This window comes from Budorcas taxicolor, chromosome 2 (assembly GCF_023091745.1).
Source record: "Budorcas taxicolor isolate Tak-1 chromosome 2, Takin1.1, whole genome shotgun sequence".
Classification (NCBI taxonomy): domain Eukaryota; kingdom Metazoa; phylum Chordata; class Mammalia; order Artiodactyla; family Bovidae; genus Budorcas; species Budorcas taxicolor.
The window spans coordinates 162865470-162890359 of record NC_068911.1 but is presented as its reverse complement, the minus strand read 5'-3'; the positions used below and the strand labels follow the sequence as shown (position 1 = coordinate 162890359).

At 43.1% G+C, this 24890-nt stretch overlaps 1 protein-coding gene across 1 annotated transcript in view; it reads right to left on the bottom strand.

The window, feature by feature from the left end:
* LOC128070785 (nuclear body protein SP140-like) overlaps nt 1–24890 on the bottom strand; it is an 81534-nt gene that overhangs the window by 32115 nt on the left and 24529 nt on the right. The window contains exons 5-13 of the mRNA XM_052663955.1: nt 24389–24472; nt 22298–22366; nt 21215–21286; nt 17177–17260; nt 16131–16211; nt 11702–11785; nt 8086–8166; nt 7606–7686; nt 479–592 (exon numbers count right to left, since the gene is read on the bottom strand). Coding sequence (XP_052519915.1) covers nt 479–592; nt 7606–7686; nt 8086–8166; nt 11702–11785; nt 16131–16211; nt 17177–17260; nt 21215–21286; nt 22298–22366; nt 24389–24472 — 750 coding nt within the window. The remainder of the gene's footprint in view (nt 1–478; nt 593–7605; nt 7687–8085; nt 8167–11701; nt 11786–16130; nt 16212–17176; nt 17261–21214; nt 21287–22297; nt 22367–24388; nt 24473–24890) is intronic.

Genomic DNA, 24890 nt, shown 5'->3' with positions numbered 1-24890 from the left:
TAGAAGTCACTGTAAATCACAAAGCTGTGTTGGTAATACACTGATGTAATAAACAATAAACTGCCACTTTAAAGAGCGTATTTCTCTTTGCAACACCATGGACTGTAGCCTGCCAGGCAAGAATACTGGAGTGGGTTGGCATTCCCTTCTCTGGGGGATCTTCCCAATATAGGGATCAAATCCATGTTGCCTGCATTGCAGGCAGATTCTTTACCATCTGAGCCACCAGAGAAGCCGAATTAATATACCAACCATCTATAATCAACACGGGCCATCCCTTAAACACAATTTTATAATGATCTCTTGCTTCCCTGCTATTCCCAAAAGGATCAGGTCAAGCAAATGGAGAGATCAGGATACTGGGATAGACTGGAAGCCACCCATATTCTGTATTCCTTCCTTCCATCTGCCACCACCCTACCTGGGTCTGTGTTGCCTGTGGAGCCACCCCCATCTTGCCACCCTCAGGAAGCCTTACCTCTGTTGTCACCAGCTTGCATACTTTCAGTTCTTTCTTCTGGAATTCTGCGTACCTCTTTGGGGAAGCACATCACACAGGAGCACTCATTTCCAAACATTGGTAGCTCTGTTTCTGGGTCAAAATCAAGGTTTATGAAGATTTTTTATTTCCCCAATGATCCTCTTTTCCCCTTTTTATTGATCCCCCTTTTCTACTTCTTCCTCTGAAATCTTCCTTTGATTTTCCATACATCTAACTCTTTCTCTAAGTCTCCCTGTTTCCCTTTCTTATCTCTTTATCTTTACCAGAACTTTGTGTTTTTTTTTAAATTCATGATTACTTTGGCCATCATAGGATAGTGGGCTAGAACTTAGTGCTTCTGAATCTTCTTCTGTATTCATTTGCAGAGCTTCTAGTCTGCCAGATACTGAAGGGAAACAAGAACATTACTGCCTACAGATCCTGAGACGGTGATTAGGACAGAGTTCCTGGTGCTTTCATGTTGCACACTGGTATTCTGAGCTAAGATAAACTGCTTCCCGGAAAAAAGTACATCTGCTCCAATAATCACACCTGAGGTCCAATAGAACCATGTTTTTTCACACCTTTTGTACCTCATTCTGCTTTCTCTTTAGCCAACAAAGGCCCGTGTAGTTACCACTATGGTTTTTCCTGTAGTCATGTATGGATGTGAGAGTTGGACTATAAAGAAAGCTGAGCGCCGAAGAATTGATGCTTTGGGACTGTGGTGTTGGAGAAGACTCTAGAGTCCCTTGGACTGCAAGGAGATCCAACCAGTCAATCCTAAAGGAATTCAGTCCTGGGTGTTGATTGGAAGGACTGATGCTAAAGCTGAAACTCCAATACTTTGGCCACCTGACGCGAAGGGCTGACTCATTTGAAAAGACTCTGATGCTGGGAAAGATTGAGGGCAGGAGGAGAAGGGGACGACGGAGGATGAGACGGTTGGATGGCATCACCGACTCAATGGACATGAGTTTGAGTAAACTCCGGAAGTTGGTGATGGGCAGGGAGGCCTGGCGTGCTGCAGTCCATGGGGTCGCAAAGAGTCGGACAAGACTGAGCGACTGAACTGAACTGAACTGAACTGAATTTCTTTCTCTACTTTTCTTTTTCTACTTTAAGCTTTAAGAATAAGATGAAAAGATCTTATCCTTCTGGGAAAAACTCTCTTGAAAATTGCAAACCATAATTACCAGAACCAGTTTTAAATTTATCCCAGTTGGCCAATGACTGTTTACATCACTAACCACATTTAAATCCAGCCAATTAAGAGTGGCCTTACACTTATGAAAGTCAGCCATTTAGCAACAGACACACTTCAGCAAGCCTGTGAGTGTGACTAGATGCTAACCTAGTTATAAACACTGCTGTTTCTGAAAATCTGCTGTCCCTGAACTGCATGCTTCCTAAAACTGTAAATAAAAACACAACATTGTAAATCTAATATACTGCAATAAAAATTAATTAAAATAAATAAAACTCAAATAAAAATAAATGAATAAAATAAATAAATGAAACTATTTTTTGAAAGACGCTGAGTCCCATAAGCACAGTGCCTCCTCTCGCCATGTGCCTTGCCAGCTTTAGCTTCAGATATTGCATGATGACCTCTGCCTTCAAACACAGAGCTCCCAGCAAGATCATCACAAAGACTTGTTTAGGGGTGTCTTTTGAGACCCTTGAACCAACAGGGACAAACCTGCAGCTTTCTGTGCCTGACTCAGATTGCCTTCCTGATCCACTTCCAAGTGAAGCTGTCCCAAGAACAACTTGAGCTCTGACTTGTTTCTTTGAGGTTTTACTGAATTTACTTTAGTATTTAAAGATATGTATGAAATTAGATATGAAATCACTGGACCTTTCGGTTTGGCAGCATAGCATTTAACAGATATTCTGTCAATGTGCTTATGCTTCCACGACTTCATTTAATCTCTTTTCTTTTGTCTAGTTTTTTAAAAAGTCTTATCTCATGTGTGTTTGTGTATTCCTGAGTTTCCCATGCTTTTTAATTATTAGAAGATAGTGATCCAAAGCAAATACATAGAGACACAGACTTGATGTATCCCCAACCCATGCCAGCCCCAAAGACTAATGGGTGGGGCTCCATTAGACCATAGCCAACTTGTGCAAATATATTTGGTCACATTTGTCTTGGGTCTTTCACCAAAACCTTCATGAGGATATTTGACATTGTATTAATTTGTGAAAGAAAACCAGTTTGTTTAGTACATAACTATTATCATGTAATTGATCATATGTCTTCTTTCTCTTCTCTGGTTGATGAGTTCAACGCCTCATTTACGAGCAGGACACTATTCATACTTATGACTGGGTGGAGTGGCCTCTTTGTTTGTCATGGGTTTGTTTCTGCCAAAGTTACAAGCTCCCACTGGCAGAACTTCCACTTCCTCTTTGTACTCTCAGTATGAGTCTAACTCTTGCACTTAATAAACAGCAAATTTTTACAAAAGATATCTTTGGGTTTCAGTGGGGAATTTTTGGTATGTCAAAAGTAAATGAATAATTTAATAATATTTCCCTCAAACAAACTCCTAAAAATGTAATAAGTAGGGCTTTATCCTGCAAATGAAACTATATTAAATGTATTAAGAAGTACTAACTTCTACTGGTGAAGGGAATGGCAAAGCACTTCAGTATACTTGCCTTGAGAACCTGATGAACAGTATGAAAAGGCAAAAAGATAGGGCACTGAAAGATGAACTCCCCAGGTCATTAGGTGCCCAATATGATACTGGAGATCAGTTCAGTTCAGTTCAGTTGCTCAGTCATGTCCGACTCTTTGTGACCCCATGAATCGCAGCACGCCAGGCCTCCCTGTCCATCACCATCTCCCGGAGTTCACTCAGACTCACATCCATCGAGTCAGTGATGCCATACAGCCATCTCATCTTCTGTCGTCCCCTTCTCCTCCTGTCCCCATCCCTCCCAGAATCAGTCTTTTCCAATGAGTCAATTCTTCGCAAGAGGTGGCCAAAGTACTGGAGTTTCAGCTTTAGCATCATTCCTTCCAAAGAAATCCGAGGGCTGATCTCCTTCAGAATGGACTGGTTGGATCTCCTTGCAGTCCTAGGGACTCTCAAGATTCTTCTCCAACACCACAGTTCAAAAGCATCAATTCTTTGATGCTCAGCCTCCTTCACAGTCCAACTCTCACATCCATACTGGAGATCAGTGGAGAAATGACTTAAGAAAGAATGAAGGGATGGTGCTAAGCATGGTTGTGGATGTGACTGGTGATAGAAGCAAGGTCCGATGCTGTAAAGAGCAATATTACATAGGAACCTTGAATGTTAGGTCCATGATTCAAGGCAAATTGAAAGTGGTCAAACAGGAGATGGTAAGAGTGAACATCGACATTCTCGGAATCAGTGAACTAAAATGGACTGGAATGGGTGAATTTAACTCAGATGATCATTTTATCTACTACTATGGGCAGGAATCCCTTAGAAGAAATGGAGTAGCCATCATGGTCAACAAAAGAGTCCAAAATGTACTACTTGGATGCAATCTCAAAAACGATGGAATGATCTCTGTCCGTTTCCAAGGCAAACCATTCAATATCACAGTAATCCAAGTCTATGCCCTGACCAGTAATGCTGAAGAAGCTGAAGTTGAATGGTTCTATGAAACCTATAAGACCTTTTAAAACTAACACTCAAAAAAGATGTCCTTTTCATTATAGGAGACTGGAATGCAAATGTAGGAAGTCAGGAAACACCTGGAGTAACAAGCAAGTTTGGCCTCGGAGTATAGAATGAAGCAGGGCAAAGGCTATTAGAGTTTTGCCAAGAGAATGCACTGGTCATAGCAAACATTCTCTTCCAACAACACAAGGGAAGACTCTACACATGGACATCACCAGATGGCCAACACACTCAGTTGTGTGCAACTCTTTGCGACCCCATGGACTGCAGCACGCCAGGCCTCCCTGTCCATTGCCAACTCCCAGAGCTTACTCAAATTCATAGCCATCAAGTTGGTGATGCCATCCAACCATCTCATTCTCTGTCATCCCCTTCTCCTCCCACCTTCAGTCTTTCCCAGCATCAGAGTCTTTTCCATGGGGCAGTTCTTTGTATCTGGTGGCCAAATTATTGGAGTTTCAGCTTCAGCATCAGTTCTTCCAATGAATATTCAGGAATGATTTCCTTTAGGATAGACTGGTTGGCTCTTCTTGCAGTCCAAGGGACTCTCAGGAGTCTTTCCAGCACCACAGTTCAAAAACATCAATTCTTTGGCACTCAGCTTTCTTTATAGTCCAACTCTCACATCCATACATGACCACTGGAAAAACCATAGCTAGACAGACCTTCGTTGGCAAAGTAATGTCTCTGCTTTTTAATATGCTGTCTAGGCTGGTCATAGCTTTTCTTCCAAGAAGCAAGCATCTTTTAATTTCACGTCAGCAGTCACCACCTGCAGTGATTTTGAAGCCCAAAAAATAAAGTTTCTCACTGTTTCCATTGTTTCCCAATCTATTTGCCATGAAGTGATGGGACTAGATGCCGTGATCTTCGTTTTCTGAATGTTGAGCTTTAAGCCAACTTTTTCGCTCTCCTCTTTCACTTTCATCAGAGGCTCTTTGGTTGTTCACTTCCTGCCATAAGAGTGGTGTCATCTGCATATGTGAGGTTATCGATATTTCTCCCAGCAATCTTGATTCCAGCTTGTGCTTCCTCTAGCCCAGCATTTCTCATGATGTACTCTGCATATAAGTTAAATAAGCAGGGTGACAATATACAGCCTTGACGTACTCCTTTTCCTATTTGGAACCAGTCGGTTGTTCCATGTCCAGTTCTAACTGTTGCTTCTTGACCTGCATACAGATTTCTCAAGAGGCAGGTCAGGTGGTCTGGTATTCCCATCTCTTTCAGAATTTTCCACAGTTTGTTGTGATCCACACAGTCAAAGGCTTTGGCATAGTCAATAAAGCAGAAGTAGATTTTTTTTGGAACTCTCTTGCTTTTTCAGTGCTCCAATGGATGTTGGCCATTTGTTCTGTGGTTTCTCTGCCTTTTCTAAATCCAGCTTGAACATCTGGAAGTTCACTTCCATACTAAATCCTGATTTAATATTATTTGGTGATAAATATTATCTCTAAAATAAGAATAAAATTGAGACAAAAGATAATAAAGACAAATAAGATGCCAGGCTGGTTATGCAATGACTGCTTCAGATTTCCTTATAGAGTTCATTCCCTTACAGAAAGCAAAATTATCTCAAGTAACTGAACGTAGCAACTTCTCTGTGATTGTTGTTGTTAAGTTGATAAGTCGTGTCCAGCTCTTTGCAACCCCATGGACTGTAATCCACCAGGGTCCTCTGTCCATAGGATTTTCCAGGCAAGAGTACTGGAGTGCATTTCCAGTTCCTCCTTTAGGGGATCTGCCCAAACCAGGGATTGAACCCATGTCTCCTGCATTCTGCATTGCAGGTAGATTCTTCATTGCTGATCCACTGGGGAAGCCAGGGGCTCTTTCTAGGATATGTCAGATTGCTAAAACTGAAAGCTATTATGTTTTTGGAGTAGATCATAACATCTGAATACAATGGAAACAGATTTTAAATATCTTCAGGAACCCATAGAAAAAATGGATATCAAGTGAATTCCCAAAGATTCCCAGAACATATAGACAATTCCATAAGGCAGAACTGCTTCCACTCAAGATCTTCAAAGTAAGGTTTTCCTGGATGTCTAGCTTGTCGCACTGATTGTCACATTCTCCTTCACGTTTTTTATCCTTTATCCTTGCTATTTCAGCTTTTCAATTTACTGGTTGAATGTTTGAAGCCTCTGACTTCCCCATTATGTTATCTTTACTGCTAATAATAACATTCCAAGACTGACACACTTATGATCACCACCCTAACTTTTAATTTAATTCTTCTACAGTATTTCTAGTAGAGCCAATTTGAAGAATTTTTGAATACACTGTCATCCCAAACCAACTTCTTAAAAAAATTATGACTTTAGTTGCAATTATGCTTCTAAAATCAATATTAATCCAGATAAACAGCCTTAAGAAACATGAGTCTGGCAGCTATTGATTGCCATTTAGGGCAAGGATGCTACAAATCATTTACATCAAGACCATGACTTAGTCATGAGAATCAGCTTAAACCCCATTGTACTTTGTCTTTGAGAGTTATCCGTGGAGTAGGAAACCACTAAAACCCCCAAAGAACCTCAAACATTTGAAGTCATGAGTTATTCCCATAATAAGGTCAGAAGTTCAAACATTTAGACAGAAACCATTGATGGTGATATAAAACATGTCGCACCAACTTAAGCAATAAATTAACTCTCTATAGACAATAGATAAATGAAAGATTATGTTCCTGTGCTGGAAGAGGTGAATGTAAACATTCTTGGGGGATACTAAATAGATAGAGATAATGTACTAACAGTTCCACTAAAAATTAATCACATTTTTGTGCAGCTTCTGTGTTCTTTCTCCTGTGTGAGATTGTATCTACTACAACTGAATACATGGATACTTACAATCAAACAGCATGACCTCCTAATTGTGGAGTTGCTCAAGGTTTCTTGTCCCTTGCATTTTCCCAAAGAGTCAAGGTAAATGTGAAGACGGTATTTGAGAATTAACTGAAACTTTCATTGTGGAGTATTCCTAGAGTACAATACATCAGGAAACACCATCCTCCTGACACCTTGCAGCCCAGACAATCCTTATCTCCCTCACCTGGTCCATGCTTTGGTGGTGGGGGTTTCCCCAGGTGGCTTGGTGGTAAAGAATCTGCCTGCCAGTGCAGGGGGTGAAAGAGACATGGATTCAGTCCTTAGGCAGGGAAGATCCCCTGGAGAAGGAAATGGCAACCCACTCCAGTATGCTTGCCTGGAGAATCCCAAGGACAAAGGAGCCAGGTGGGCTACAGTCCATGGGGTCACAAAGGGTTGGATACAACAGAGCATAGCACGCACAAAGTCCTGGCATTTTCCCAAAGAATCAAGGTAAACATGAAGACTGTATTTCAGAATTAACTGAAACTTCCATTGTGGGGTATTCCCAGAGTAGCATCCATTAGGAAACCCCATCCTCCTGAGGCCTTGCAGCCCAGACTATCCTTATCTCCCTCACCTGGTCCACTTTTTGGTGGTGAGCTCAAGGATTCCTGAGTCTCTTCTTCATCACATATTTCGAAACAGGTGCCACTGCCTTCTGATGAATAGAATGAAATCTCTTAGAAACCCAGTGTATGACCAATGGAAACCATAGTAGGAAAGCCCTACCAGAAACAACCAGGAAGACTAAGGCGGCTAAAGAATCTCCAAGGTGGGGATGTCCCAATGCATAGACCCTCCAGCCTTTGAGCTCAGCTGACCTGGAGGTTAACAAGGCTCCTGACACTATCACCGGAGGCTGAACATAATCTCACAACAAACCCATCTCACTCCCTTCTAATACAACTAATTTCCTCTGTCTTTTTGATCCTTTCCACGTGGCACCTCGTGTTTCTTCTGTGTGCGCATGTGAAGGGGAGTAGGGTAGGAAGGGAGATTGAAAGAGGGAGACAGAAAAAGGTTCAATTAGTGAAATAGGAGTTGAAATCATGAATACCTTCTCCATCCAGTGGCTGACTGGGCAGCTCCTCTTGTTCTTCTTTGTCACTCATTTGGGAAGCTTCAGGGTCACAGGACACTGAAAAGAAATGAGGAATGGTATAGAGGAATTTGTTTCCATGCAGGAACGTACATATGTACAGATTGGACATGTGGACACAGGGATAGGGAAGGGGAGGTTGGACTAATTGGGAGATTAGGATTGACCGGAAAATACTACCATGTGTAAAATAGACAGTGGGAAGGTGCTGTATAGCACAGGAAGCTCAGCTCTGTGATGACCTAGGCTGGTGGGATGGCGGGAGGGATGCCAGAGAGGGGATATATGTATACATATAGCTAATTCACTTTATTGTACAACAGAGACTAACACAACATTGTAAAGCAATTATACTCCACTTTAAAAAAAAGAAAGAAGGAAATGAGCTGAGCTAGGACGTTCAGAGCACAAGTGAGCTGCCCTTTGGGAAGAAGGACATCTGCTCCAAGGACCACACCTGAGATCCATCGAAGCCTGTTTTGCCTCTGTTTCCACTTTATTCACCTCATTCTCCTGCCCTCTGCTTCTCAGACCTGCCTCTAAACATTTCTGCTTCTGCACTAGGAGAATAACTGTGTATAATTATGAAAATGTATCTTTGATTTTGTGTGCTCCCCCCCCCGCCCCGGCAACATCTCCTATCTTTGCATTTTTTCCTCAGTGATGATCTTGAACTCGCATTTTTTTGCTTTTTCTCTCCAGCTCTATTCCTCTAAGTAAGCAAGTAAGTGAAGTCGCTCAGTCGTGTCCAACTCTATGCGGCCCCATGGACTGTAGCCCGCCAGGCTTCTCTGTCCATGGGATTCTCCAGGCAAGAATCCTGGAGTGGGGTGCCATTTCCTTCTCCAGGGGATCTTCCCAACCCCGGGATCAAACCCGGTTCTCCCGTATCGCAGACAGACACTTTAACCTCTGAGCCACCAGGGAAGCTATTCCTCTAGGTCTTTCAAATCCTATTGTTGTTCTTTAGTCACTCAGTCATGTCCAAGTTTTTTGATCCCATGGACTAGCCCACAGTCTCCTCTGTCCGCGTGGTTTTCCAGGCAAGAGTACTGGAATGGGTTGCCATTTCCTTCTCCAAGAGATCTTTCCAACTAAGAGACTGAACCTACATCTCCTGAATTGGCAGGTGAATTCTTTACCACTGAGCCACAGGGGAAGCCCCCACACCCTGCAGCAGGATTCATTTCTTGCCTCACTCTCTCTCTCTTAATCTCTTCCACTCCCTACTCTATTTGAGAAGTGGAAGGCTCTCTGGTTCAGGCTCTGTTCTATTGAGATTGAGATGTTGCAGGTCTCCCTTTGGACTCCCATCATATGATGACATGACTTCCTACAAGCCTCACACAGCCACCACCTAACCTGAGATACTCAGGACACTGGTCTTCACCCTTCCTCCTACTTTGATCTCAAGGGGAAAACAAATATTCTTTTTTCTGTGCTTCTGTATTCTAATTGCTAAGGAAGGATAATAACTGTATCCCGGGCTAAGAACTAAAATTTTGTGAGGAAATCTCACTTGCCAAAGTACTTTGAAAAAGAATAAAGCACTAAAAGTGAAAGTCACTCAGTCATGTCTGACTCTTTGTGACCCCATGGACTATACAGTTCGTGGAATTCTCCCAGCCAGAATACTGGAATGGGTAGCCATTCCCTTCTCCAGAGGATCCCAATCCAGGGATCAAACCCAGGTCTCCACACTGCAGGCAGATTCTTTACCAGCTGAACCACAAGAGAAGCCCAAGAATACTGGAGTGGGTAGCCTACCCCTTCTCCAGCGGATCTTCCCGACTCAGGAATCGAACCAGAGTCTCCTGCGTTGCAGGTAGGTTCTTTACCAACTGAGCTATTAGGGAAGCCCAATAAAGCACTGCATAATCCAATAATCTGATGAAGAATATGTGGCAAAAACTGCTTGTGGGCTTAAGGTCATTGGTCTTTCTTTCTGACAAGTAGATCTCAAGGACCAAGTTTCTTTGGAAGTCTATCAATTATAGACAAATTATAACAATATAATATTACTATTAAACACTAGAAAAATACCTACCTTTAATTCTCTATAGGAAATAAGAGGTGCACAAGAGTGAAAATCACAGTATTGAGTCTTCAGTGTAAACAAGCATAAAGATTGTGGAGGAAAAACAGACGCTTTCTTTAGGACTGATCCTCTATAACAGAGGACGAGATGGTTGGATGGCATCACTGACTCAATGGACATGAGTCTGAGCAAGCTCGGGGAGATGGTGAAGCACAGGGAAGCCCGGCTTGCTGCAGTCTGTGAGGTCACACAGAGCTGGAGAGAACTGAGTGACCAAACAACAACTAGAACATGAGGAGGGAACCAGGGTCATGCTGTTCAGCTCTGAATTCAGACATCTGACACCTTGCAGCTCAGGGCTGACAATACCCCTTCCTTACCTGGCTCACATCTTGGTGGGGAGCTTGGGGCTTCCTGGGGCTCTTCTTCCTCATGGATCACACAACAGGCATTGTTATCCTCTACAGAAAGGAATGAAATCCCTCAGAGGTCTCAGTATACAACCAGGGGAAATCATGGCAAAAAAAAAAAAAAACCCAAAAAACCTCATGGTGAAGACACAGGAGGCTCAGTTCTCTCCTGGGTGGGGCTGTCCCTGTCCCAGACCATCTTGATCTGCCCTTGGAGTTCCCATGACCTGCAGGGTAACTCCCTCCCATCATTACCACTGGAGGCTAAGAACCAGCCACCTTCTCCCGCACTCCCTGTACATCTAATTCTCTTTCTCCTTCTTCCTCTTCCCACTGACTCTGCATATTTTTCTGTCTCTGCCCTTGTTCCCTCTGCCAGTGTCTCTAGATGCTTCTCTTTGTTTTGGTGCATGATGTCTTCTCTGCTCCTTTTTTTTTCTTCCTCTTTCAGCCTTGACACTGCTCTTTATTGCCTTTCCCCATCCTATTCTTCCCTCCATTTTTCACATGGACCACAGGGCCCAAAAGCTTCCTCTCATCAGCTTTAGTCTAAGAATTCTATGTCACCTTTCTAAATCGCAAGCCTACTCATCATTCACAAAAGTTATTTTTGTGTTCCTAGGACTTCCAGAAGGAAGGTGAAAACGATTTCCTTGCCTCGGTGGCCATAACCTGCTGACAACTGGATTTCTATATGCACTTAAAATCACCCAAGTTCAATCCCTGCTCAAGAAGATCCCCTGAAGAAGGAAATTTTCCAGTATTCTTGCCTGGAAAATTCCAAAGACAGAGGAGCCTGGCGGGCTAGAGTCCATGGGGTTGCAAAGAGTTGGACAGGACTGAGCACACACACACAAACAGTCACCCAGGCACTCCTCCTTCGGGACCTCAGCCCACCTTCGGCACATCCTGGCCCCCTGCCTTCTCCCCCCGGGGGTGCTGTCCTCACCCAGCTCCACTCACCTGTGTCCTTAGTCTCTCTCACAGTTTGGGGAAAAACCAAAGAGAAAATCGACACAATTTTTTGTGCACGTAAGTGAATATGAAGAAGAGAATGGCAAGATGAGAGAAGAGGAGATTTTTTTTCCCATTTATTGAGGCAGTTGGGAATTTCGGTCATAATTACCTCCCTCCTCTGCTGGTAATAGGCTGAGCACCTCCTCGGCTTCTCCTTCAGGAGGCATTTGGGGAGCTTTGGGATCACAGGTCACTGCAGAGAAACAAGGACACAATGGACATGGAGGGCGATCAGAAACAGACCTCAGTGGGCTCGTGCCAACACGCTGGGACAGGGATATGTCTGCTCCAAGCTCTGCTCCTGGGAGCCGCAGGCTGGCTGTTTTTTGCCATCTACTTGCACCCTCTCCTTTTCTCTCCCTCTCAGTGTCTTATCCACAGTTCCACCTCTACGCAGCTCTGTTTCCTAGGTGTGCACCCATTTGATTGTCTGGGTTTCTCTCCTCATGTCTTGTTTTCGTGTCTTGGGGTTTCCTGTTTCCTTGTTTTTCAGTGATAGGAAAAGTGTCTCTTTTCCTCTATTATGCATTCTAATTTTCTTACTCTAGATCACTTACAGTCCAAGTGGTTGGTCCATTTCCATGCTCCCTGTTTCTCAGTGATTTCCATTCCCTCCTCACCAACATTACTTTCTCCTTAACCAAAACCTTCTCCTGGACTCTGGTTCAATCCTTCAAGAACCTGCAGAACTCCTTGGGCTTCCTCTTCCTCTTCTGACCACACGACCCCACCCTGATTGTCAGAGGGCTTCACACACCGCTGTCCTCAGGGACACACCCAATTGCTGGCTCCCACCCTTCCTTTTCTACCTTGCCCTTGCAAAAATAACTGCCATGCCTTTCTGTGCTTTATTTCTGCGGCCATAAAATAGAGGTTACGACAGTTTGCACACCTGTCTTTTGGTCTTGTGAAGGTAAGAGGAGGGCTTGCACAACCCAGTAATCTGATGCAGAATGTAGGGAAGTTTGCATACGTGGTTTCCCAACCTTACTCTCTTTCCCATTCTCACCCTTGTCATGCATCTCTGCTTCTTCTATGTCTACCTCAGTCAGTGTCTTGCTGTCGGAATGTCTCGCTATTTCCTTTGTCCTGATTTGTTTCTTTTCCCATGTCAGTTCCCACCTACCTTTTCTCCTCCTTCCTTCCCTGATGCTGATCTTTACATCCCCACCCCATCTCTCAAACTGCTGTTTTCTAAAACTAAGGATCTGAAAAGGTCTCTCTGAGATGGTATATAACTTCCATGTGAGGGATTCCTTGGTGGTCCAGTGGTTAAGAATCACCTTCTAATGCAGAGGATGTGGGTTTGATCCCTGGCCGAGCAACTAAGAGCCTACATGCCAAGGGGCCACTAAGCTCATGAGCTGCAACTACAGAGCCCACGTGCTCCGGAGTCCACAGGCCACAACTAGAAAGAAACCCAAACATTGCAATGAAGGTCCCACATGCCACAAGTAAGATCCAATGCACTCAAAAATATATAAATAACTAAATAAATATAATTGGCATGTGGTTTCACAATTAGTGAGCAGATTAGAAAGTGGAATGGACCAAGAAAACTGTTCCCAACACAGGACTAAGGTTGTGCAAAAGGCTCAGATGAGAAAAATCCATCAAAACTAGAATTACTGCAAAGTTTTACATGTACTTTAGAAGTCACTGCAAGAGAGGCATGCATGAGGCTGGAGCCATGGAAAGGAAAGTAAGGGAAGGATTTACTCCTTATGACAAGAAGCACTGATTTAAGGTAGGCACGTGAGGTAAGCCAACTTGCCTTTTCAAAGGGTCATCTGGGTGAGTTGGAGAGGATGGATGTGGTGGGAGGATGACTGGGGGAAGGTATGCGACTAGACAGAGACTGTTGGTCTGGCTCTGGTTCCAGAGAGAAGAGAGATCTGATGAGCGTTTTTGTGTTGAGAGCGGCAAGCAATGGACAAGCAGCAGACATGTTCAAGGTGTAGTTGATTAAACTGCATGATTGATGGGTTGTGTGAACTGAAGGAGGGGGGAGAGACATTGATGATCCCTAGGTGGCTGCCTAAAGAATGGAACAATAGAGTTCCATACTGAAACAAAGAATACCAGGAAAGGAGGCAGATGCGGTATCAAGAAAGATGGTCCACGCAACTAAGGAAGTGTCTACTACTGAAGTTTCCCAAAACCATCCAAATGGAGCACTCTCACAGTGTCCAAATATATCCAGGCACTTTGATGAATGAGCTTAAAAGACAAGTCTGGGCCAGAGATAGGAATGTGGGGATCATTAAGTTACAGATGGAAGTAGACAAGAATGGCTGAGGAGAGGCCCCTTGCCTCAGAGGCTATTACAGGTGCCACTTTGATCATTGGGGTAATCTGAAATCAGTCCTGAATACTCATTGGAAGGACTGAAGCTGAAACTCCAACACTTTGGCCATCTGATGTGAAGAACTGACTCATGGGAAAAGACCCTGATGCTAGGAAAGATTGAAGGCAGGAGGAGAAGGGGATGACAGAGGATGAGATGGTTGGATGGCATCACTGACTCAATGGTCATGAGTTTGAGCAAGCTCTGGGAGTTGGTGATGGACAGGGAAGCCTGGCATGCTGCAGTCCATGGGGTCGCAAAGAGTTGGACACGACTGAGTGACTGAACTGAAGTGAACACTCATTGCTAACATGTTCAACTCCTGGTTTTAGAAGTTGCCTCCACACAGCAACCCTTCTTTCAGTTCCTACAACGTCCTCAACAGTCTTCTCCATCCCTTGCACACGGTGTTTCCTCTCTATGGATGTCTCACTCATTCTCCTTTATCTTTTCCTCTATGTATAACTGTCATGCTTTCCTCCACTCTGTATACTTCTTAGCACTTACCCTTTTAGGGTCTTTCTCTTCATATCACTTTCTCTACCTGTTAAACTCTGTACCTTGTTTGATTACTGAGTTTAACTCCTTTCTTCTGGGGAACTCATTTCCTCGCTTCTATCTCTTCTCTCTAATTGTTAACTTTCTGTTTGCAGTGTTTCCAGCTAAAACGTAAATCTAAAAGTTAAAATTCCAGCCTTTCTGTTTACTTTGTCCATCTCACATATTCCTCCTCCATATTGTCAAAGTTCTCATCTTCTGCCACTGACAAATGAGCAGGAATCTTTCCTTCCCCTTAGCAGGCTGATTTCAAATGTCTTTCACATGAACTTCCTGTATTACGATTATTCTCACTATGTCCATGTTCTTGGGACAGTCTTAGCGAAAGCAGGTTGAAAAGTATCTCCCTTCCCTGATAGCATATTGCAGCCTGGTTCTATTTAGATTTCATATCCATTTATTTCTTAATTTTTATTGGAATATAGTTGACTTAAAATATTGTATTAGTTTATGATACCCAGGAAAGTGAATCAGTTATACATATATATATCTCCACTCTTTTTTAAGACTCTTTTTCCATATAGGTCATTATAAAGTATTGAGCAGAGTTCCCTGTGCTATACAATAGATTCTTATTAGTCTATTTTATATCTGGTAGGTGGCTCTAGTGGTAAAGAATCTGTCTGCCATTCAGGAGATATAAGAGACGAGGGTTAGATCCTTGGGTTGGGAACCCGCTCCTGTAGTCTTGCCTGGAAAATTCCATGGACAGAGGAGCCTAGTGGGCTACAGTCCATGGGTCCACAAAGAGTCGGACAAAATGAGTGACTGAGCACACACACGTATGTCAATCCCAATCTCCCAATTCCCTGTTTGAGACTCACACAGCCGCTACCTGCAGTGGGATACTCAGGACACAGGTGAGTCTTTGTCCTTCTTTCTATTTTGATCTCAGGGAAAAACAAGTATCATTTTTCTGTGTTTCCATATCCTAATCTCTAAGGAGAAATAACTGTTTCCCTAGCTAAGTCCTAAAGTTTTGTAAGGAAATTGTGTTTGCCAAAGTACTTAGAAAAGAATAAAGCACTATATAATCCAATAGATTGATTAAAAAAATATGTGGCATTAACCGTCTTCTGAGATTTTGGGTCATTGGTTTTTCTTTCTGACACATAGATCTCAAGGACCGTATTCCTTTGGAAGCCTACCCAACGTTATGAAAATGTATTATTTATAGTATTATTGTCAAACACTAGATAAACATCTATCTTTATTCTTCATAGGAATAAAGGGTACTCGAGAGTTAAAATCACAATATCAAATCTTTAGTGTAAATAAACATAAGATTGTGGAGGACAAAAGACTTTCTTTAGGACTGGCCTACTACAACATAAGGACTTCCCTGGTGGCGCAGATGGTAAAGAATCTGCCTCCAATGCAGAAGACCAGTTCAGGAACATCCCCAGGAGAAGGGAATGGTGACCCACTCCAGTATTCTTGCCTGTGGAATTCCATGGATAGAGGAGCCTGGTGGGCTATAGTCCATGGGTTTGCAAAGAGTTGGACAGGATGGAACAACTAACATTTCACTCTAAGTGGTAACTCATCTGTTATAACCAGGGTCATGCTGTTCAGCTCTGAATTCAGACATCTGACACCTTGCAGCTCAGGGCTGACAATACCCCTTCCTTACCTGGCTCACATCTTGGTGGGGAGCTCAGGGCTTCCTGGGGCTCTTCTTCCTCATGGATCACACAATAGGCCTTTTTACCCTCTGCAGAAAGGAATGAAATCCCTCAAAGGTCTCAGTATACAACCAGGGGAAATCATGGCAAAAAAGAAAAAAACCAAACAAACTCATGGTGAAGACACAGGAAGCTCAGTTCTCTCCTGGGTGGCGCTGTCCCTGTCCCAGACCATCTTGATCTGCCCTTGGAGTTCCCATGACCTGCAGGGTAGCTCCCTCCCATCATTACCACTGGAGGCTAAGAACCAGCCACCTTCTCCCGCACTCCCTGTACATCTAATTCTCTTTCTCCTTCTTCCTCTTCCCACTGACTCTGCATACTTTTCTGTCTCTGCCCTTGTTTCCTCTGCCAGTGTCTCTAGACGCCTCTCTTTGTTTTGGTGCGTGATGTCTCCTCTGCTCCTGTCTTCTTTTTCCTTCTCTTTCAGCCTTGACACTGCTCTTTATCACCTTTCCCCATCCCATTCTTCCCTCCATCTTCGCATGGACCACAGGGCCAGAGAGCCTCCCCTTATCACCTCTATTCTACACCAGCTTTGTACATCACAAGCCTGTCCATCATTCACAAATCTTATTTCCATATTCCTAGGACTTCTGGAAGGAAGCTGGTGATCTCCTTGCCTCAATGGCCAAATTGGATTTTTTAAATTAATTAATTTATTTTGATTGGAGGATAATTACTTTACAATGGTTTTTGCCGTACGTCAATGTGAATTTTACATGCAGCTGAAGTCACCCCGGCACTTCTACTTCAGGACCCCAGGCCACCTTTGACACATCCTGTCTCCCTACCTTCTTCATGCAGGGGCGCTCTCCCCACCCAGCTTAGTTCACCTTTATCCTTAGTCTCTCTCAGTTTGGGGGAAAAAAAGAGAAACTGACACAATTCCATGTGTACGTATGTGACTATGAAGAAGAGAATGGCAAGATGAGAAACATGCAGGATTTTTTTTCCATTTATTGAAGCAGTTAGGAATTTAAATCATAATTACCTTCTCCCTCTGCTGGTAGTGGGCTGAGCACCTTCTTGGGTTCTCCTTTAGGAGGCACTTGGAGAGCTTTGGGATCTCTGGTCACTGTGGAGAAACAAGGGCATGATGGATGTGGAGGGCAATCAGAGACAGACCTCAGCGCACTCATGCCAACATGATGGGACAGTGACATGGCTGCCCCAAGCACTGGTCTGAGAGCCACCCTGTTTCTTTGCCATCTGCTTGCGCCTCTTTTCCTTCGGTCTCCCTGTCAGGGTCCTGCCCACAGTTCCACGGCCACACAGCTGTTTCCTAGCTGTGCATCCATTTGATTGTTCGGGCTTCTCTCCTCATCTCTTGTTTTCAGGTCTTGAGGTTTTTGTTGGTTTGTTTGTTTGCTTGTTTTTCGGGGATAGTATATCTCCTTTCCCGTTATCCTTTCTACTTCTCTTCAAGCACAAGTGATTGGATCCACTTTTATACTCCCCATCTCTCAGTGGTTTCCTTTCCCTCCCCACCAATATAAATTTCTCCTTAACTAAAATTTTCTCCTGGACCCGAATTCACTCCTTTAAGAACCTGCAGAACTCCTGGGGCTTCCTCTTCCTCTTCTGACCGTGTGACCCTACCCTGATTGACAGCTGGCTTCGCACACTGCTGTCCTCAGGGACACACCCAGGATGCTGGTGGCTACTCTTCCTTTGCTACCTTGCCCTTGCTAAAGTAACCTCTATGCCTTTCTGTGCTTTATTTCCCCAGCCATAAAATAGAGGTTATGACAATTTGCATGCCTGTGTCTTACTGTTTCATGAAGGCGAGAGGAGGGCTTGCACAATCCAATAGTCTAATGGAAACTCTAAGGGACCTTGCACATCTTGTCTCCCAATCTTGTTCTCTTCGTCATTCCCAGTCTTTCTGCACATCTCTGCTTCTTCTATTTCTACCTCAGTATCTTGCTGTTGGAACCTCTTGGTACTTCTCTTTGTCCTAATTTTTTTTCTTTTCCCATGTCTGTTTCCACCTGCCTTTTCTCCCCCTTCCTTCCTTGATGCTGGTCCTCGCCCCATTTCTCAGACTGTTACTTTCTAGAACTAGGGATCAGAGAAGGTATCTCTGAGATGGTCTATAATTTCCATGTAATTTCACCAATTAGTGAGCAGAATGGAGAGAGGAATCGATGAAGAAAACTGTTCCCAGAATAGGATTAAGTGTGTGCAAAGGCTCAAATGAGAAAAATTCATCAAAATTGAAACTACCGCAAAGTTTTACATGAACTTTAGAATCATTGCCAGAGAGGCATGCATGAGGCTGGAGCCATGGAAAGGAAAATAAGGGAAAGATTTAATCCTTATGATGACAGGAATTGTTGATTTAAGGTAGGCAAGTGAGATAAGCCAACTTGCCTTTTGTGAGTTGAAGAGAATGGATGTGGTGGGAGGATGATTGGGGGAAGGTATGGACTTCCCTGGTGGCTCAGATGGTAAAGAATCTTCCTGCAATGCAGGAGACCCAGGATTAATCCTTGGGTGGAGAAAATCCCCTGGAGAAGGGAAAGGCTACACACTCCAGTATTCTGACCTGGAGAACTTCATGGAGGACAAGGGGATAACAGAAGATGAGATGGTTGGATGACATCACCAACTCCCTGGACAAGAGTTTGAGCAAGCTCTGGGAGTCGGTGATGGACAGGGAAGCCTGGTGTGCTGCGGTCCATGGGGTCACAAAGAGATGGACACGACTGAGCGGCTGAACTGACTGACAGGTTCTCTAGCTGTGGCACGAAAGCTCCAGAGCACTTGGGCTCAGTAGGTATAGCACATAGGCTTATTTGCTCCATGGCATGTGAGATCTTAAGTTCCTCACCCAACGATCGAATCTGCATCCCGCAAGGCAGATTTTTAACCAGTGAACCACCAGGGAAGTCCCTCCAAGTGGCTATACCAACTTACATTCCCACCAACACTGTAGGAGAGTTCTCTTTGCTCCACACCCTCTCCAGTATTTACTGTTTGTAGGCTTTTTGATGATGACTATTCTAATCAGTGTGATGTGATACCTCATTGCAGTTTTGATTTGCATTTCTCTAATAATTAGTTATGTTAAGCACTTTTCATATTTTTTTTTTGGCTATCTGTATGTTTCCTTTGGAGAAGTGTCTATTTATATCTTCTGCCTATTTTATCATTCGGAGAAGGCAATGGCAACCCACTCCAGTACTCTTGCCTGGAAAATCCCATGGGCGAAGGAGTTTGAGTTGCATCAACTGTTTGTATATTTTGAAGATAAATCCTTTGTCATTTTTTTCTTTTGCAAATACGTTCTCCCATTCTTAGGGTTGTCTTTTTGTTTTGTTTATGGTATCCTTTGCTACATAAATACTTCTACATTTACTTAGGACCCATCTATTAACTTTTAAAATTATTTCTATTAATTGGAGGATAATTACTATACAATATTGTGATTTTTTTTGCCATACATCAACATAAAATCAGCCACAGGTATATATGTAGCCCCCATATCCTAATCCCCCTCCCAGCTTCCTCTCCACCCTGTCCCTCTGGGTTGTCTCAGAGTACTGGCTTTGGGTGCCCTGCTTCAGGCATCAAACTTGCACCGGTCATCTATTTTACACATGGTAATGTACATGTTTACTTTTGTTTTTTATTTTCATTACTCTAGGAAATGGATCAAGAAAGATCTTGCTGGGATTTACGTCACAGAGTGTTCTATGTTTTCCTGTAAGAGTTTTACTGTATCTGGCCTTACGTTTAGGTCTTTAACCCATTCCTGTTTATTCTTTCATTCACTTCCTCTTTGTCTCTGCTGTTCTTAGTGTTCATTAATCCTATGCAGTCCTGGAAAGCAAGTTTATAACGACTGCTCTCTTCTAAACTCCAGTTTGGTCGTATTTAGATTTCATATGTGCATGCGTGCGTGTTTAGTTGCTCAGTCACATCTGACTCTTTGCAACTCCTTGGACTGTAGCTTGCCAGACTCCTCTTTCCATGGAATTTCCCAGGCAAGAATATTTGAGCAGGTTGCCATTTCCTCATCCAGGGGATCTTCCCGACCCAGGGATCGAACCTGTGGCTTCTGTGGCTCTTGCATTGGCAGGCGGGTTCTTTACCATTGAAACACCCAGGAGGCCTTAGATTCCACATACTTTTAAATAAAATTAGACCTACTTAGGCAACTCCACGTGGTGCCCGCAACCTACATTTTTATTATTCTGTGCCCTTAAATTCTCCACCCAGAAGCCCCTCCATTAAGGCTGTAGCCCCTCTTTCCCCCTTGCCTCCCTTATGTGGAAGAAAACAATCAGAGGCCGAGTAAACGGGTATATCTGTTTGGAGGGAGGAGGAACATGTTCCTTGTGTACAGACATGTAAACAAATCAATGAGCTCATTGGTCGCTTAATTCAGGTCAGTTCAGTTCAGTCACTCATTGTGTCCAACTTTTTGTGACTCCATGAACCACAGCACACCAGGCCTCCCTGTCCATTACCAACTCCCAAGTTTACCCAAACTCATGTCCGTTGAGTTGGTGATGCCATCCAACCATCTCATCCTCTGTTGTCCTTTCCTCCTCCTGCCCTCAATCTTTCCCAGTATCAGAGTCTTTTCAAATGAGTCAGCCCTTCACATCAGGTAGCCAAACTATTGGAGTTTCAGCTTCAACATCAGTCCTTCCAATGAACACTCAGGACTGATCTCCTTTAGGATGGACTGGTTGGATCTCCTTGCAGTCCAAGGGACTCTCAAGAGTCTTCTCCAACACCACAGTTCAAAAGCATCAATCCTTTGGTGCTCAGCTTTCTTTATAGTCCAACTCTCACATACATATGTGATTACTGGAAAAACCATAGCCTTGACTAGATGGATCTTCGTTGGCAAAGTAATGTTTCTGCTTTTTAATATGCTGTCTAGGTTGGTCATAACTTTCCTTCCAAGAAGTAAGCGTCTTTTGATTCATGGCTGCAATCGGCATCTGCAGTGATTCTGGAGCCCCAAAAAATAAAGTCAGCCACTATGTCCATTGTTTCCCAGCTCCCCGTTTACCTGGTTGCAGTTTGGGCATCTCTTCAGAATTGCCTTTGCTGGTCCTTTGGAGAAATCTGTGCTCAGAGGAAACTGAAGAGAAACACAGAAAAGACCAACCAGACATTGTGATGGGGAACAGACCATGGATGATGCTGAATTCTGATGTCCAGTGCTCGGGTGAGCTTCTCCTTGGGAAAACAATACTGCTGTTCGAGGACTTCACTTAAGACCCGCTGGAGCCTTGCTCTGCCTGTTTTCCTTCTCTTTAGCCCACAGTCACCTTTCTCTTCATTTTTCTGTCCTCACACATGGTCATTTCTGTGCCATGAAGGATCACACACCTCATTTACCCTCTGGGCTTTTTCTTCTTTGCTCTTCAACATTCTTTATCAGTTTTCCTACTCGTGACAGTCTTTCTTTCTAGGTTTTAGCTGCCCTGACTCTCTGCCAGCCCTACACAGCAGTCACCACGGTCAGTCATCGAGGATGCTCGTTCCCTAGCTTGTTTAGCTTGTTTTGAACTGCTAAAAGACCCTTACGCACTTCAGTGCTTCTATTTCTTTACCTATACAATAGGAATAAGTAACAGTCCATCTGTTTACATCCATAACTTTGTGGAGATAAGAATGATACCTTGTTTGCCAAGATTCTTTGAAAAATAATAGTCACATAATAAATAATATTATTGGTTGACAAAAATTGCACTTTAAACTTGGAAGCAATTGATCTGGAGGACATGTTTCTTTGGGGAGGGAGGTTTCCAAAGTTAGCATTATAAGCAAACAACATATAACAAAATAATAGCGTTATAAGCAAACAGAAAAATACTGAGGTTGTATTCTCTAGAGAAGATAAAAGGTGGGTAGGTATTAATGCAAATTTTTACTATTCATAGCTATGAGAGACATCCCTTTTCTTCAGCATATTGCTGCTAGAATGCACTAGGAATATTTGTGCTGTTTGTTATGTTACTTATGCTGTTATGGACTCATAGAATTTCAGGACACTGTAGATCTTTTGACTGTGGAGTACACTCAATAAACACCTGCTGTGAATTCAGCCATCTGACACCCTTGGCTGGCAGTTCCTCCCCATCCTTACCTGGCACACATCTTGGTGAGAAGCTTGAGGCTTCCTGGGGCCATTCTTCATCCCAGGCATTGCTGTTCTCTGCAGAAAAGATTGCGATCCCACAAGCATTTCAATTTATGACCAAGGAAGAATCACAGCAAGAAAATAACTGGAAAATCAAGAAAGGCTGAGAAACTGGAAAGCCCTGCTCCCCAGAACAACCTGCCATGCCATGCCATATTGCACTCAAGTCATGTCCAGCTCTTTCGCAACCCCATGGACTATAGCAAACCAAGCTCCTCTGTCCATGAAAATTTCCAGGCAAGAATACTGGAGCGGGTTGCCATTCCCTTCTCCAGGGGATCTTCCTGAACCAGGGACTGAACTCGTGTCTCTTGTGCTTTCTGCATTGACAGGCAGATTATTTATCTGAATCAGCAAAGTGATTGGCTGAAACTAACTCAAAATTGTAAATCAACTATATTTCCTTAAAAAATTTTTAAATGAAAAAAATACAAATTTAAAAAATAAAATTACTGGGGGAAAAAAGTTTATCCTATATTGAATTAACAGTGTAGGAGGCAGGTGATGAGGCTGGGAAAATAGACCTGGGGCTCACCTTGGGTGAATACGGATGCCACTCAGAGGAACATATATTTAATCCTTAGTGTAGTAAGAAAGTATGTAGGAACACAACCTAATTTTCATTTTCAAAGGTCCCAGTAGAAGTAAAAATGACACATTTGATGGGAGCAAGGTTAGAGGAAAGTTATGAATAGAACCTGTTTTGAGAACCATGACAGAGATCTGGATTCAAGACTTGAGGGTGTGACAGATTGGACAGGTGCGAGTTATTCTAGAAGAGAGATGACTATGCTGGATGAGTAACGGGCATATATTTGAGAGCAAGAGGAGTCCTGGAGACACCTAGACTTCCAACGTGAAAACCCATGAGACAATAGTGACCCGTCATTGAGACACGCATGCTGAAGAGGAGTTAGATCTAGCTTGAGCAATGAAGAAGCTACTTTCAGTCCTGAAGTGCCAAGTTTAAAATTCTTGAAAGAACTCAAGTGCCGATGTCTAGCGGACGATGGTCTTTGAGTCCATTGATAAATACACTCTGAAGACAATCTAGGGTGGTGATTTGGTCTTAGGAATCATTGGAATATTCGGGGAGAGGGCTTTTTCAATCTGAGTATTTTACAAGTGCCACTTTGATAATTAAGGACAGTTTGATCTGAAAACTCACAGCTGATGTTGCCAACCCTTGTGCCCCAAGTTGCTTACACCCAGTGCCCTTACCTCGAGCCTGCAATGTCCTGATCTGTTCCTCTCTCTCTTTTATCCTCTTTTCACTCAACCTGTTTTCTATCCATTCTCCAACTATTTCGCTACACAGTTACCTTTGTACTTCTGTCTGACTTTTCCCAATTTTTAGCATTGATATTTTCCTCTTGCTCTTTCTCTTTCTATATTTTTGGCTCTCAATTTTTATCTCAGATTCTTTGGAGATTTTTCAGTTTATCTCTCTCTGCTGTGTCCTACACTTGCTCCCCTTCCCTTTCTGTTCCTCCCACTTGACCTTGACCTCTGTCTCTCAATGCTACTCAACTTCTGTCTTTCTGCGTGATTTCATCCTCCAAGTTCTGCCCTCTCATCATCTCCAAAACTCTCCTCTTGGACTCTGATTACAGTCCCAGGGACCTCCAACTGGCCAGCTCTCCCACATGAACGTGACATGGCTTGATGTTCCCCAGTTTCTCTTAACTATTCTGTGAACCTAACTGAAAACTATCTCCTATCTCAGCCTGCAAGGGTAGGATTTTATGTTCCTTTTGGAAAACTGGATCCATTCCTGTAACTGGTCACATATCTACACCTTATATACTTTTTCCATTTTCTTTTTTTATATTCTCTATCAATGGATGCTCCACCTACTCAGGAGTTCAGTTTCCTTTTCTCATTGTCTCTGTTCCATCTATGAGCAGGTGAGTACAGGTAGAAGTGGGATCTGGCAGAGGCTTAGGATAGGAGACAGAAGGTAGGCTTTGCTTCCATGAAGACAAGAAAACAAAGATTTAATACAAAACTGAAATTGACAAATTAAATAATAGTTACCTTGCCCATAATATGGCAGTAGTCTGGGCATACTTTCAAATCCTCTTACACTGTTCATTTGGAGAGATGAGTGTTCCAAGGACACTAAAGAGAGCAACAAGGAAATGACAGAACTCAGGCAGTATCTGGAGAAGAGACTTGTCTGTAGGGATGCTCACATGAATATGATCACACAGTATGTCCTTCTGTAACTGGCTTCTTTTTCTCAACATGTTTCTGAGATTTATCCTTGTGGTTACATATATCAATAGTTCATTCCTTATATTGCTGAATAATATTGCATTTAATAAATATATCACAGTTTATTCCCTCTCTTATTGATGAAAATTTGAATTGGTTCCAGATTTTAGCTATTAGGAATAAAGCTACAATAACATTGCTGTACAAATCTTTGTATGAACATGTGTTTTCATTCCTCATGATAATATACCTAGGAGTGGAACTGCTGGGTGGTGGGTTGTGTTTAACTTTATAAGAGATGGCTAAACAGTTTTTCAAGGTG